At 39.2% G+C, this 16177-nt stretch overlaps 2 protein-coding genes across 3 annotated transcripts; both read left to right on the top strand.

The window, feature by feature from the left end:
- The first annotated feature begins 458 nt into the window (after window positions 1–458).
- LOC139381768 (T-cell leukemia homeobox protein 1-like) lies at window positions 459–3732 on the top strand. Its single transcript, XM_071125520.1, has 3 exons — window positions 459–888; window positions 2072–2309; window positions 3522–3732. Exons 1-3 carry the CDS (start codon window positions 459–461, stop codon window positions 3730–3732), a joined length of 879 nt encoding a protein of 292 aa, XP_070981621.1.
- A 3446-nt stretch (window positions 3733–7178) lies between these two features.
- On the top strand, window positions 7179–11629 carry LOC139381523 (succinate dehydrogenase assembly factor 4, mitochondrial-like). 2 transcript variants are annotated; one of them, XR_011628559.1, is made up of 4 exons: window positions 7205–7370; window positions 9746–9859; window positions 11046–11323; window positions 11480–11629. XR_011628559.1 is itself a non-coding variant. In XM_071125139.1 (3 exons), the coding sequence occupies exons 1-3, from the start codon at window positions 7286–7288 to the stop codon at window positions 11153–11155; spliced, it is 309 nt and encodes a 102-aa protein (XP_070981240.1). In that variant the 5' UTR covers window positions 7179–7285; the 3' UTR covers window positions 11156–11629. The 2 variants fall into 2 exon arrangements, 1 of the variants encoding a protein (XP_070981240.1); XM_071125139.1 differs by having other exon boundaries at window positions 7179–7370; window positions 11046–11629.
- The last annotated feature ends 4548 nt before the right edge of the window (window positions 11630–16177 follow it).

Below are 16177 nucleotides of genomic sequence, written 5' to 3'. Positions count from 1 at the left end.
GGTGAAATGAATAGGCTACAGAATATAAACATTGCCTACTTTCACAAGACTCCGCCTGGTGTTTATGAAGTGTGCCACGAGTCCATAGAGAAGGCGCGCAGCTTTCACTGAATGAGCTTGTGGCCTCTCCGTAGTGTCTTTAGCCAATTGAGTCTCGAGGCCTAAAATTGGGTCTTAATCTCGCTCTGCCTATTTGGCACTTTGATTGATGCCCTCTTACTCCAGCCGGCAAGGCTGCCTGAGCCAAAAAGGAAGAAGAAAAAAACAGACAATCGCTTTTAGTTTAGCGTCACACACATACACTCTCTCACGCACGCACACATACAAACACGTACACACTCACACACATGCACCCACACTTATTAGATAACGACTGGAGCGAGAGCAGAATACGTTTTTATAAGATAAGGCGCACGGCGTGGAGCACCTCTGTACCTCGCGGGGGGCTCGAGGAGGCCATGGATCATATTGGAGCGCATCTCCAGCACACTCACGCGGAGCCCATCAGCTTTGGGATCGACCACATCCTCAACAATGTGGATCAGAGCTGGATGCCCGAGTCGGACTATGGACTCGGCTGCGTTGTCAGCACTGCCTACAACACCATGACGGGTAACTTCACCGGCAACAACTCTGGCTATAACAGCAACGCATATGGGGTAACCAATCTGAGCGGCACCTATAACATGAACATGGGGATGAACGTCAGTGGGAATAACGTTAACGCGGCTGGAGTCATCCGTGTGCCCGCGCACCGGCCTCTGAACAGTGGACACTCGTCCATCCCCGGTGGTATGTCCACGATACCAGGCTCGATTAACAACTTGACGGGATTTACCTTCCCTTGGATGGAGAGCAACAGAAGATACACCAAAGACAGGTTCACAGGTAGACCACCTCTAATGCACATAACATGTGGTTGGTTGTCTGGAAATTAAATAGCAATATGAATGGCGTTTCCATGTTTATTATGAGACAATCCCCGTCATGCTATGTTCCTGATGTTGGTCCGTAGCCTAGTAATTTTTCCTGATGAGCTTAGCTCTGAAATAATCGATAATAAATCATATGCTAGGCTACTGCTTAACACGCTGTGTAATTTCATGAGACAATTTTAGTTGATGAACACCAATGGCTTTTACTTATTTTACTCGGCCTTTATAGCTCATAAGAAGCACCTACAAATAACAGTGACTTAGATAACATAGCCTAAGACATGCTATCGAAATAGCCTAAATTACATTTCCCAAATTGCTACAACAACGTATAGGCTAACACTTACGCATTTCTGCTTCTTAGCGCTCCATGATTTAACATGAACATTTTCCTTCAAACTGACATATTAAAAGTTAACTTCATGCCTACACTCTTAGAAACAACGTTTCTGGATAGAACCAAAAGGGTTCTATGCTTGGTTCATGTATGGAATCGCTTAAGGTTCTATATAGAACCGAAATTGGTTCCATTTAGAACCCTATATGAAACCCAAGGGTTCTATAAGGAACCAATTTTCAAATCAAATCAAAGTTTATTGGTCACGTACACAGATTTGCATATGTTATCGAAGGTGCAGCGAAATGCTTGTGTTTCTAGCTCCAACAGTGCAGTAATACCTAGCAATAATAATGCAAAAATAATACACACATTTTGGTTGTGAAGAAGAACCGCTGGGGTTCAAAAGGGTTCTATGTAGAACTTTTAGGGGTGCCATATATGAAGCAAGCAATATTTTTGGTTCTATACAGAACCTTTTTTTCTAAGAGGGTGGGATGGGGTTTTAATTATAAATTATTTTACTAACGTTTTTTCCTCCCACTTATATAATTCGGGGCTGCATGTATCATTTTAGACTGTTAACAATAGGATGGTTGGTCTAGGAATTTGACATTTCATAATGAATTTGCGCTTCTTTGTGTCACGTTCGGGCATTTTAACCCTTTAATTTTCCCTGCGAGCTATAGATCTCCCCTCTATGTCTGACGTTTCTTGAACTTGCTTCGCTGCTCTGTTGCTGCTCTCTTTCTGATTTTGCTGCTTGCTTTTGCCCCTATCTATCCGTCTCCCAATCCAGTGGCGCTTTCACCCCTCACTGTAACACGCCGTGTAGGTCACCCGTACCAGAACCGAACGCCCCCAAAGAAGAAAAAGCCCCGGACGTCTTTTACCCGCCTGCAGATCTGCGAGCTGGAGAAACGCTTTCACCGACAGAAGTACCTGGCTTCCGCAGAGCGAGCGGCTTTGGCTAAGGCCCTCAAGATGACTGACGCGCAAGTCAAAACATGGTTCCAGAACAGAAGAACAAAATGGAGGTGAGATTACTGATTATTATCTGTATAGGCCACATTTAACGTAGTGTACGCTCCAGCGCTGAATGTCGTAGTTTGTTTGTGTGTTTGCGCGCGTGTATGTGTGTGTTTTAGGTCTGTTGGTGCTTTTATGTATAGAATGGACAATTTATTTACACTCCAAGAAGGCTACAAACCCAACAAAAATAGCAAAAGGTCTACAATTCTGGGTGATGTTTTACAAATATGAACTTTAATATAATAACGCATAGAAAATTATGTCTATTATGACATTAATTAATTGTGTGCATTTGATAACAAATATTTACAAAATCCAATCGCCCCACTTCTTTGTCTACCCCAGGTCGTAAATTGTATTTTACAATTGAAGTTTTCGGTTCTAAACAGTTGCATTCAGTTAATTAATGTTGTCTTGCAACAGTCAAGGAAAAGACAAAGTCAGTCTTATAATGAGTTACATTCTGTGGCAACTAACTATATCCTATCCCACAAAAGTAGGATCATGATTATCTTAGCATATGACTACTCTTGTAAAAGTGAACGTTTTTTAAATCTTTCGAAATAATGTCATTTCAGACGAAAATATTTATTTCTAAGGTCTTTATTAAAGCTATTTTCAGATTAAACATATCGTGGGTAAAAGTGGAAGGCCAATTTGGCCACGTCTTTTCCGCATTAAGATTGAAGATGTTTTCCGTAGTCTACTGAAGTAGTTTTATACATCTCTGGAGATTGGATTTTAGACATTTAAAAATAACATATCAATCAACGATTAATATAATGTTATATAGTCTAGGCCTAATAATAATTATTCAGTCAATGGGAGAACATAACAGAAAAATCTAAAGGAAGATTTATGCCATCAGACGAAGACAAATTAATTGCCAAACTGTATTTATTTCCACATAGGCTATTGTTGGCTGAGAACAATTTCGAACATTGTGGACAATTTGTATTTTGATATCAGCTTTTAGCCAACATGTTAATAATGCGTAAGCAAGCAATTTTGCCTCCATGCTAATTTTGTTAAACAATGTGCTATAATCTAGGCTAATCATGATTGACTAAACGTGTTCAAATTAATCCAGAAGACATTCACTTTGTGTCAAAATGTGATTTAGGCCTCAAGGCCTGTACATATACGACGCAGCCTGTTTTGGATATCATTTCCATCTGATGCCTCACAGTGTCTCTCTCGTGTCTCCGGTGTTCCAGGCGCCAGACAGCGGAGGAGAGAGAAGCAGAGCGACAGCAAGCCAACCGGATCCTCATGCAACTCCAACAGGAGGCTTTTCAGAAAACGATAAACCAACCGGCAAACCCGGACCCGCTCTGCCTGCATAATAGCTCCCTGTTTGCGCTTCAGAACCTCCAGCCCTGGACTGAAAACACCGCCAAAATCAGCAGCGTGTCCGCCTGCGAATAACAAACTCTGACCGCTTTTATTTTCCCTCTTTAAAGGTTAAAGGGATTGTAGTAATATAGTGAACAACTTTTTAAGATCATGAAGACGACTTGGAAAAATATGACTCACGAGGACCGGATTTATCTGACACTGCCTCGAAAAAAGTTTAGGTTGATAGTGTCAGTGAACTTAAGCCACGACACGAGCTCAATAGCAATGGGCTTTTGAGTTTCAGTTTATCTGCCTGTTTTTACGTGGTTTAATTTCAGAAGATTTTATTTAACATTTTCAGTAAAACATAATCCAGTCCTAATTATGGACTAAGCCTATAGATATACCTTGATATAAGTCAACAATAAGTGAGCACTTATTTTAGCACTTTCTCTTACAGGAAAACGTATAGATATTCATATCTGATCATTTGAGGAACAGGCCTAATTCAAGAAAAATTTATTGATTCGGTGGCATACATTCAGTAGCCTATCGGTGTCTCATAACAATGTTTATGTTGATAACAATGGTTATAAATTAGGTTTTAGCAGTTGACTAGACGCAACCCCTTTCTCTCTGTACAGGGAAGAAGCAGTGACAATATTTGACAATTTACCATCTCATGAAGTTTCTCTCTTATAAATTAGTAATTATCTTTGACCTTTTACCACATCACTCAAGCACTTATTCATTTGGATGAAACTTTATTGCAGTCTGCTATTTACCTGGTATTTGCTTAGAAATTAGTTATCTAAATATTTTACTAATTCATAATCCAATATTAGTTCTTGTTTATCTTTCAAACAAGCACGACGGTAGAAATATTAATATTGCCTTGAGTTTGTTGAAGTTATTTTTTTTTTGGTAGGTACCGTATCCATTGTTACTATTAGCCTATAATTTCTTAATAAAACCAGGTAAACAGCCGAATTATGCCTGTAAAAAAGGTGTTATTTGTTCAATTTTCTTGTACTTTAGGCTATAGTCCTCTAATAATTTCAGTTCTGGTGACCCATTTATACATATGATGACAGGCAAGAATTATAAGGCCATATAAAATATTTTTAAATAATTAATACAGCAGTGTTGTGCTTTGTGTTTTTGTCATATTTTGTTTTAAACCAATGGTCATCATGCATTTTGGAGTGCATGGAAGGAATTACATTGCTGTGTCTGGGGAAACTGATGGCCAGAACTCTCTTTGACGATAGGAACCATCCCTCGTATATCTGCCCTATTAGTCAATACCAGACCTTTATAATGGTGTTTCCAGCAAGTGATTGATACTGGTTGCATGATAATGATGAATGTGAATCTACATTATGGAGTATGTGGCTCTGTACTTGTGTGTTAGTGTAACACTCATTGCAACTGTAAAGTGTGTGTGTGTGTGATGCTGATCTTATGCAGCTGTGTGTGTGTGTGTGTGTGTGTGTGTGTGTGTGTGTGTGTGTGTGTGTGTGTGTGTGTGTGTGTGTGTGTGTGTATGTGTGTGAGAGAGAGAGAGAGAGAGAGAGAGAGAGAGAGAGAGAGAGAGAGAAAGAGAGAGAGAGAGAGTGAGTTAGTCCAGGGCCTCTCTCCCCATGGAAAAAAGGAATGTAGGGTAGAATTTCCCCTTCTACTCAGAAATATCAGCACTGCAGCATCACTTAAGTGGCTTTTCCAAAACTCCTGAAATTCCTAAACCAAGCAAGCATGCTGTCTTTCAGTTGTTTCAAAGCCCTCAAGGGAAAAAGGTGGTCAAAATGGCAGATAAGTTTCAAAGAAGTGAACAAGCACAGTGAGCGGCAGATTAAAGTGAGGGTTTAGGCAACACCTTGCATTTCTTTTGTGTCCTCAGTCTTCCCATTTAAAATAATTCAGTATTCTTATTTGTTTTTTTCATTAAATTAAAATGATTTAGGCTTGGTTTATGCAATCAAATACATGTCCTTTGTGCATTTCAGAACTGTCTTAACATGTTATTGCATTTCGACCAAGTGAGCATTTACTGCTTGTTTTCTCTGCCACAATTCCACTTTGTAACTACAATCAAACAATATTAGTGACACAGCCACAAATATTCCTCAATTCTTATTTTGCTATTATTCTGCACCCTTTTTGTAACATACTGTATGATGTATGGATATTTCTAAACATGTCCTCTATTTGATTTTATTGGGCTTTGCTTCTCTATAATCTATAATGTTGCAATGCATTCATCACTACACACTACCAATGAGCGTTAACGCTGAGTTACAGCTTAGTCTCCTGTTTATACTACAGTAATGTATAACTCAGCCACAGTGAGTCACTGAAGCCCATGCATTTTTCATTCACCACCAGGGAAACAAAGCAGCATATCCTGAACATCATCAATTAAGAAGTTAAAACATAAATTGCAATAAACCGATCTGTGTCATGTCCTTCATGAACATTGCTACAGTTCATTTGCAATAAATCCTATTGATTTATGAATAGGACTGTATGAGTCAAATTAGCTACAGTATAATCTCTTGTGTCTAGACCCAGATTAATCACTGTACCATGTAAAGCCATAAATCATTGTGTAGCCTATGTCTCTGAATTGAAAATGTATGAATGGAGCAAGGTTCTTTTTAATTTCAAGCTGCATGTAAAATAAATAGTTTATTGCAGACGTTATCCTGCAATCATTGTTTAATCATAGTCATGAACAGAGTAGGGCAATTTGTACGTTACAAATTTGTATTAAATGATTTTGTATCATTTGTCGTATTTGTCTTTATGGCTTTGTATTTGAAAAATGTTTGGCTCTTCTAACCCAATAGTTATCTTGTTTAAAATATAACAAGAGACTAAATATTGTCCATAAAAGAATACCAAAGCTGTATCCCAATTTTTAACAAGGCTTTATTTTCTCATCTCCTCTGGACCACTGATCGGTGGATTGATAGGTTACACCATACTTCTTCCACACTTCACTGTTTTTAGTGATAAAGCATCCAAGGAAAGCAAGAGAACCCATGGGAAACCTCAATCTGTGTGTGTCACAAATAGTCATGGCAACAGAAATGTACTTTTCCCACATATGCACACATGCATACAATGTATAAGGAGAAGAACATATAGACCCATGACTTCTCCCACAGACATTCATAATTATGTTATATCACGTTCTGCATCCAGAAGACATGATGATGAAAGCACTTACACAGGGACATACCGGTGGTGCTAGGTTGTGTTGTGTACAAGGCTGCATCTTATCCCAATGCCTGATTGATGGTTGGTGCTATCCGGGATCCTTACGTCCCAACTCTGACCCAATTGCAGTTAACATTTGAAATGGTTAAGGTTAGAGTTAGGTAAGGGGTAGGGTAAGAGTAGAGGTTAAGGTTAGGTTTTAGGGTATGGTCGTGCCAAGGATTCTGATTTGCACTGCATCCTGATTGACTCACACATTTTACTTTGGCTCGCCCTGGTGTCCATACGTAGTTACTGCAGAGTTCATATTGTCGCAATATGATGACGTTACAGACGTCATTAATGCTTGCCAAAACACCATACAGTTGTGTAAATGCCTGTTTGACCTTTCTTATCAAGCCAGTGTATCTAGCTAACGGCAATGAACATGTCGCTACTACGCGTATGTGCTTCTACATCGATTTTTCGTGCGACCAAAGGGTTATTCATGGAGTCTGCTTTTACAGGTGCGTGTCTTAACTCGAAGAGTGTCGTTTCTCAAAGCGGCTAGCCACATTGTGCGCATGCTTGCTGGCTAGAAAGGTAAACGACATCAACATCGACGTTTATTTGTCACGTGCAAAATGTACAGCAGGTGTAATTAGTACAGTGAAACGCTTGTTTGCACGCTCTTAAGCTCTTCCTCGGCAATGTAGGACAGTCTGTGTGCAGCGGCCTAAGGCACTGCATCTCGGTGCTAGAGGCGTCACTACAGACCTTCCCAATTTTGCCAGTGTAATCTCATGCGACCGACCGGATCGATTCGGTCTTATGTAGCAACATTTTTATTACATTTTTTACATTGGATAAAAGTAGAGACTCAGATCATACACTACAGTTGAGATACAATTGGAAAGTAATTCTGCTTTGAAAGTTTATAAACTTTTGAGAAAATGAAAGTTGATAAACTCACGTTTGATAAAATAGCCCTTTAATATTTTGGTACCCACTGGAGAGGTCTTTGTCTACACCCATTCAGCATCGTTCACACCCTTAAGTTTTAGCCCCACCCATCGCTTAAAACTAAAATCTGGTTTATACTACTGGTGGGTTTGTAAATTTAATCTGGAGTGTTCATAAACACAGAACGTTGTCAATTTGACCATTCGTAAATTCAGAGCGTTTCCCCCCCTTTCCCTTTACTATGTGATATCTTTAAACAAGAAAGTGTTAGAAAGGATTACCTACACATACTGACTAGCTCATATTACAGCCAGAAGCGTGCTACATGGCAGACCAATCCGAACTTGTCTCTCGGGATGTCCAGCCCAATCATTATCTCAGCCAATCATAGCTAGCGGGAAGTTTGCTGTCATTTTCTGTGGCTAAACCAACTAGGCTCGTAATTTAACCTTATTTTTATTTGTATTTACAGATGGCATACAAGTTCGCTATTAAGGCACATGAAAGCTCAAATGTTCCAGAAGGCATTTCTGCCAAAAAAGCATTTTGATTAAGAAAAAAAGCGTTTACGTTCAAATGTCTCTCCTGTGACGTAGTGACGCACGACACATGTCTAGTTTCCTGAAAAAAAGTCACATTTTAAATCTACTTGGGGTCTTTGAAAATGAATTATGAAGCTATATATTTTGTGAATTAACACTCCTCAGTTAGCAGGCTCAAGCAAGCTAAAACCCACATGGTAGCAAAAACTAACTAGCAGAAATTGTTAACAAGTTAGAAATTATTTAAACACACTTTGCTGTAGGCTACTATTTATTAGTTAACAAAAAAATCATATAAAATGTATTCACCCCACCCAGGTATTAATCAAAACTTCCCAGAAAGCAGGTTGTCCTTGGCTCAGACAGTGTAGAAGTGTGAGCTCAATAGCATCTCATTAGTGTGCAAGATCTTGAGAATCAGCTGCACATGTGATGGAAGAGTGCACTGCACATGTGATGGAAGAATGCACTGTGCATGCAGAGGGTTGCAATTCCATTGAATTGGGGATAGTTTAACCAAAATATGCCATATGATCTAGAATTGCCTTGTGTATCCCATAAAAAAAGTTCACTGTTATAAGCTAACTTTTTTGGATGATTTTAAGCGAAATTACCCAAATTCCCCGGACTTAACATCCCAAGGAAAATTTCCTGATTTTACCGGAAGGTTTCTTTGCAAGGATCTTCAACTAGTAGGCATAAACCTCCTGCATATTGGTATTCATTTGATTTTTCTTGAAGGCTGGGTGATTTTTGAGAAATTAATTGTTGTAACAAGGAGGCCAACCCTTCTGGAGAGCAAGCAGGATTTTCTTCCAGACCTATTTTTAAAGAGTTCACCCACATTTTAAAATCTCCCCCAAAATCTCAAAGTAGCAGTCATTGAATTGTGCGTGTTCATTTAATGTTCAAAGCCTCCTGAATACACCTGACCTGTTTTTTTGTGTGTTTTTTAAATTTTTATTCCACCCTGGTTCTGCACCTAAGCCATGTCACAATACGTAGAATTGCAGGAAATTAGCTTTAAAACAGTAACATTTTCCATCTAGGGGTTGTGACAGCAGGCAATGAAATTCACATGGCAAATCCTACTCCAAACTTTCTTCAGAAGTTGTCAGCCCTGGTACAATGATTCTCTATACTTGCTTGTTTTGTCACAAACTGAAATTATGTGAACTATTTTAATTTTAAGTCAGGAAATGGTTCCTACACTCACATACATAATTTGATTAGAAAATTCTACACCAAGAGATTGATACCCTTCTCAAGCCACCTGTTAAACGATAATCTCATGTTGATATGTAAAAATCATCTCAAAATATCAACACAAATGTATCTTTTAGGTTAGGTATGAAGTGGTTAATGCCTCAGCTGTAATGTGTTTCTCTTGTGTAAAGGATGCTTGCGGACAGCAAGTGGAGCAGCTAAGGACAAGGAGCCACTGCGCAAGGCCAAAACCCCCCAGGGCCGCTTTGACATGAATGATGAGAAGATAAAGGATCCCCTTGAAAGTAGGACAAATACACAGTTTTTTGTGTATATAAACACAACAATTTTAATGAGTTATAGTCCATATAAGGAAAGCAGTCAAGTGAAATTAGTTAATTAGGCCCTAAACTATGGATTTCACATAACTAGGAATACAGGTATGCATCTGATTGTCACATACCTTCATAAAAAAAAAGGTAGGAGTGTGGATCATAAAACCGTCATAATCTGGTGACCATCTGGTGTGACCACGTGTTCTGCGGTTATGAGGCTGGTTGGATGTACTGCCAAATTCTCTAAAATGACGGAGTCTAATGTTCGCTGGCAGCTTCATTAAATAGTACCCGCGAAGAGGCGAGTCCACGATGCTGGCCTTCGAGGCAGAGTTGCAAAGAAAAAGCCATGTCTCAGACTGGCCAATAAAAGATTAAGATGGGCAAAAGAACAGACACTGGACAGAGGAACTCTGCCTAGAAGGCCAGCATCCCGGAGTCGCCTCTTTACTGTTGATGTTGAGACTGGTGTTTTGTGGGTACTTTTTAATGAAGCTGCCAGTTGAGGACTTGTGATGTGTCTGTTTCTCAAACTAGACACTCTAATGTACTTGCCCTCTTGCTCAGTTGTGCACCGGGGCCTCCCACTCCTCTTTCTATGCTGATGCTCCAGATACTCAACTAGTCTAAAGAAGGCCAGCTTTATTGCTTCTTTAATCAGAATAACAGTTTTCATCTGTGCTAACATAATTGCAAAAGGGTTTTCTAATGATCAATTAGCCTTTTTAAATGATAAACTTGGATTAGATAAACCAATGTGCCATTGGAACACAGGTGTGATGGTTGCTGATAATGGGCCTCTGTATGCCTATGTAGATTTTCCATTAGAAATCAGCCATTTCCAGCTACAATAGTCATTTACAACATTAACAATGTCTACACTGTATTTCTGATCAATTTGGTGTTATTTTAAGGGACAAGAAATGTGCCTTTCTTTCAAAAACAAGGACATTTCTAAGTGACCCCAAACTTTTCAACGGTAGTTTATGTAAATGTGATATTTCAGTTTTTACAAAATGTGGAAAACGTCAAGGGGTCTGAATACTTTCCGACTGCACTGTATATTCACGATGTCACAGATAAGGCAAAAGGTTGCAGATACCTTCTAGGATGCTCCATTACCTCTCGCACTAATCATTCCCCATTGATTTACCAGAGTTCCCTGATGATGTGAACCCAGCCACTAAGGAGCAGGGGGGGCCCCGAGGCCCAGAACCCACGCGCTACGGGGACTGGGAGAGGAAGGGCCGCTGTGTCGACTTCTAGTTTCCATTCCTGGTATATTACACATGCGATGTGGACATACCTTATCTATAACTTATGCATCCATGTCTGAGGATTGTTGTGCAAGAGACCAGGATTAGTACACCATACTGAATCAGTCTAGACTATTTCCCCATGAACCATACAATCTGATTTGTAGTTTCACATTTATACACATGTAGTCTGTAGAACAGTCTCACTTACTTTTTATGGTGCAATACTCACTTTGCACACTATTGTCTTTGTTGAGATGTATGATGATGATGAGACATGAAGATCTAGTGAACAATAAAGGCTGCTGAGGGAGGATGGCCCCCCCCCCAAAAAAGCTGTTTGATTCCATTTACTCCATTCTGAACAATTTTATGAGCCGTCCTCCCCTCAGCAGCCTCCACTGATAGTGAACGATTGTCATGCACGTTTATTGCTTCCTGTACAGCGATGTCAATGTTGTGAATAAATGCAATGTAAAAAATTCTGGAGATTACTCTGGCATGTTTTTACTTTTTGATTATTGCTCATTATATTGAGTCATCGACAATGCCTCTGATCTGGTCAGTATTCCTACATTAGCCCCTGTCTCTTTTCACTCTACTCTCGTTCTCTTTCCTGCCTCTTGGTTGTTTATTGATTCTATGTGTACTGTACAATGAAGGGAAGCGCTCCTGCTCAGCGACACTCAACAGGCAACCACCTGGCATCCTGACCGGAGCGGCTCTTCTACGTCTTGTCTGACTGGCACACCCTTACCCTGTAACATGTACTGAACAAAAATATAAATGCAAAAATGTCAAAGATTTGACTGAGTTACAGTTCATTGAAGGAAATCGGTCAATTGAAATAATTTAATTGGGCTGTGATCTATGGATTTCACTTGACTGCACAGCATTTGAGAGAAATAAGCTTTTCGTGAGTATGGAAATGTTCTGGGATCCATAATTAAATTGTCAAAATTTGGGGATGAAGGGGATTTTACAAAGACAGAATGTGAGTATATGAATGTTGACTGCCCAACCACATGTGACACCTGTCATATACGCTCTACCCAAAATTCACAAGAGCATGACACCACCTTTACCAGGCTTGCCCATTGTGAGTAGTAATGGTTCTCTGACAGAATGTCTACATTTTGTGAAACCCTGGGTGATATTTTAAAATGGGTTTCAACTGTGGGTGAGCGGCAATGTACCAGTGCTTCCTGATAACGTCATTAAATGCCTTCCCCAATGGTGAGTGTTGGGTGAAGCATGATGGGACATGTTCTGCTTTTTATTTAACTTTTGGTTGAAGGCTTTCCAACTGTTAGTACTTCAAAATTATCATTGGCATGTTTTTCCCAATTGTCTTTGTATCCTCTTAAACCTTTGTGTGAGGTTCGTGGTCTGTTTCTGATAAGAAGCATCAAAGCTGCATATTCTTCTGATGCGACTGAATTGACTTATAGGGAGACTTTTAATAAGTGGACGTGGATGAAAGCTGACACCTCTGAGGGTATTCCTGTCCGTAGGTTTCCAATAGAGATCTGTAGAGAGGGAAGTTTTGTCCTTAATAACCATCACATCAAGAACATTGATTTGTCATAGGTCACAGTTAATGGTGAAATGAAGGTGTTCAATCAGAGTTTAGATAAGCATGGAATTCCAAAAGTTATTCCTGGTTGCCTGTATAGATCACGAAAATGTTATCCAAATATTTCAGAATTAGGCGAATATTGGAGAGAAAAGGGTTAAGGTCTGGATTCAGCACCACCTGTTTTTCAAACATTCCTAGATATGTTTGAATAGTTAGGAGCCTTAGTGCTCCCTATCGCTGTCCCTTTGGTCTGGAGGAAAAAGTCTCTGAAGTGAAAATAGTGTGAGGTTAGTATCAGTTTAGCCAAGTCCACAATACAATTGGTGCTGGGAAGTCGATTACTGAGTACTGCCCCTATATATATATATATATATATATTATATATATAAAAATTACCTTCCACCCCCACTTGGGATATGGATGCCTGATGAAGACCTAAGGGTCGAAATGTTATAAATAATTATCAGCTGAGAGCATGAGCAGCAGTGTGCGCCTTTTTCCATCTTTTCCAGCTCACGAAACATGAGACCAACTCTTGACATGTTGCGTTTATATTTTTGTTCAGTATAAAAGCAGTGGAGCCCTCTGTTGCTGATGTGTGTGGCTGTATTGAGACATTTTTAACACAAAGATAACAAAAGTGTTCTAATACCAGCACACCAATATGTCCTTATTGACCTGTATTGAGTTTAGTTGTGATATTAAATTATGAAATATTGTGAACAATGTGCACTAGACGAATGTATATACTAGTTTCTTACAGACGTGGCCCCCCACTAGAGGTTAGTGTTAGCTACAGTCTGGGAGCTACAGTCTCATCTCACTGGTTGAGAGTAAGCAGATCGCCTGCCTTACGCCTTTGGGACGACTCCCATTGTTCTGGTGGAAATAAGACCATCTCGTCACTATATACAGCATCTCTGGTTGTATCTTTGTTACAAGAAGGGATATAATGAAACAAATGTTTCTGTAAGGATGCGTCCATTGTATTTTTTTTAGTTGGCATACATTCATCCAACAGGCACACGCTAAAGAAAAATATATGTTCTGTTTGAGCCTCTCCTGGAGTGAAGAGCAATGTTAAATGGCTAGGGCTGAGAGCAGGAGTTTCGTAATGTCATTTTAGAACTAGTTAAATGTAGAAATTGGATACTTGAAATAAAGTAGCCTCTGGTACTGTACATAGAGTAAGTCTGTAGTTTACATTGAGAATTCTTGTGAATGTGCTGTCACGGTCTGTTTACGTTTCGTTATTTTGATTTCCGAGTCAAACCACAGAATGGAAAACGGAAAATCACATTGTTTTCGTTTTTTATTTCTGAATTGTAAAATCGTAAATGTACTTGTATCCTCATTTATTGTCAAAGTTGGATATGGAATAACGAAAAACAAACATTTTATTCCATTTTCTTTTTTCGTTTTGTTCATACTCGGAAGTACACACACGCTCAGATTTTTCAGGGTGTTTAGGGGGGGTGTTTACAACCAAAGGTGGCAGCACAATGAAAGGATTAGATTGTGTGAGTGTGACAGGAAGAAAGAAAATACTGTTAGCTAAGATGCAGAATTTATCAATAGCAGCATATCAATAGAACAAACTGAGCAACAACGGAACAGAGCTTTCCAGCGCTGGCTGGCTGGCGCTTGCTACTGGTTTATAGTCATGCTAGCTAGTAGAAGTAAATTAGTCCCTCAACCTGTTACAAGATGAAGCTGCCCGGCCAGAGCTACCTGCTGCAGAAAGGTCAGATTTTTTAATAATGACGTTCTGTAGCTAACTTAGCTAGATCTTTTGTTGGCTGATGGTGTTTATTGACTGAGTAATAATGAACAGCAGTTACTTTAAATGATTACCAAGCTATGGAAAGTGCCAGATAACTTAGCCATTGCTTACACATAACAATATCCAATTAAACTGTAGTCAGTGCTGATGTGTATCTATTTGTGTGTGAGTTCTGAATGTATGGCAGATCATCAGCCATTACAGTAAGTTAAAATAAGCCTTTTTATTGGTATAGGTATACTTCGCCAACATCCTTTCCTGTTCACTGAAGAAAGGCTATACTCTTTTAGTTGTATCCCCTCCATGCTAAACTTGTCTCACTCTTGTTCAACTGCCCTTTGATTAAATCGGTTTAATTGAATGTTTATATTTGCTTCAAGTGTGGTTTTTAGTGAAAGTTGACAGATGGCACTTGTATGGAGGGATATGGGTGTGGGACAAGAGTGGATAGATGGATGTAGATGGGTTTGGTTGAAGAAACTCCCCATACCTCCTGCTGCATTTTATCTGTGATATAAAATCAAATATTTTATAATAAGGTCTGTGGTAAAATATTAATAATAATAATATTTGACAGAATTATATTTCATGATATTACTTTGTCTTTACCAGGGTTGGGGAGTAACGGATTACAAAAAAAAACGGTACGTAAACAAGCAAAAATGCAGTAATCAGATTACAGATACTTTTGAAAAACTAGATGATTACTTTGAGGATTACTTTTAAACTCAGAAAGGATGTTTGCGAAAAATCTTTGACCCTTCTCTGTTTTCTCAATGACATTCAAATCAGCATTGAAAAAAGACGCAAGTTTAAGTTTGTTCCACCTGAGCGAGTCTGACCAAGTCAGAGACCACTATGATGACACACCAAATATGTTTGATGGATCGCGGGAAAAGAGCAGGAATAGGCTTTTGTAGGCTACAGTCCAAGCTACAGTATGTCTACCAATGATGAGACTGCTGTCGACATGCAAAGATTATCCAACTTGAATAAACGCTTGGAGGTAAGGAGGACAGCAATGGTTTAGTGTACGGCGATACGAATATCACTTATTATTGATATCCACATACAGCAGCAGTGTGATTCACATCAATGCTCTATCATTTAGCTATTTGCGCCTTACGGATTGTGGTTGTGGATTGCTGTTCACAAATCTAAATGTGTATTTGAACCCAATAATGGTTGAATTCAAGAAGTTTAAGCTACCTTTCAATCATTGTTTTTGAAACCAATGGGCAGACAATGAATAATGTGCACTTGCAACAGCTGTACAGTGCAGATCCAAGCCTATGGAATACAATTGGGGCTTTTTTTTCTTCGGTAGTGCTCAAAGCATGCCATTCCATGAGCACAGCATTTATTTTTCAACTCGAATCAATGAGCCCAATCAGTCCCCCATGACAACAAAATCAGAAACAACAGAGTAGGGCTGGCTAATAAGTCCTTAGTTTTGGGGTCATGCTCAGGTAAAACAATTTGGCTAATCTATACTTCCATATTTCCAAGTCCTATTCTTGAAGATCCAGGGGTATAACATTTATTGGAATGACTGCAATTCTGATAAACTTTGGTTTTTAATGAAAATATATAATTTAATCGTATTATTTTATGTAGTAGAAAGCGAAGGGTTAGAAGAAGCCTACATAACCAAGCCATAAAGTAAAATG

Source organism: Oncorhynchus clarkii, chromosome 23 (assembly GCF_045791955.1).
Source record: "Oncorhynchus clarkii lewisi isolate Uvic-CL-2024 chromosome 23, UVic_Ocla_1.0, whole genome shotgun sequence".
Taxonomy (NCBI): Eukaryota; Metazoa; Chordata; class Actinopteri; order Salmoniformes; family Salmonidae; genus Oncorhynchus; species Oncorhynchus clarkii.
This window is presented reverse-complemented; position numbering and strand designations above follow the sequence as displayed.

What these genes read in the sequence shown, in the direction of transcription:
- LOC139381523 (XM_071125139.1), top strand. Translation starts at nt 7,286, where the DNA reads ATGAACATGTCGCTACTACGCGTATGTGCTTCTACATCGATTTTTCGT. An exon ending in CATGGAGTCTGCTTTTACAG is followed by an intron (nt 7,371 to 9,745) that starts GTGCGTGTCTTA and finishes TCTTGTGTAAAG; the next exon opens with GATGCTTGCGGACAGCAAGT. An exon ending in GATAAAGGATCCCCTTGAAA is followed by an intron (nt 9,860 to 11,045) that starts GTAGGACAAATA and finishes TTGATTTACCAG; the next exon opens with AGTTCCCTGATGATGTGAAC.
- LOC139381768 (XM_071125520.1), top strand. Translation starts at nt 459, where the DNA reads ATGGATCATATTGGAGCGCATCTCCAGCACACTCACGCGGAGCCCATC. An exon ending in CACCAAAGACAGGTTCACAG is followed by an intron (nt 889 to 2,071) that starts GTAGACCACCTC and finishes CTCCCAATCCAG; the next exon opens with TGGCGCTTTCACCCCTCACT. An exon ending in AACAGAAGAACAAAATGGAG is followed by an intron (nt 2,310 to 3,521) that starts GTGAGATTACTG and finishes CCGGTGTTCCAG; the next exon opens with GCGCCAGACAGCGGAGGAGA.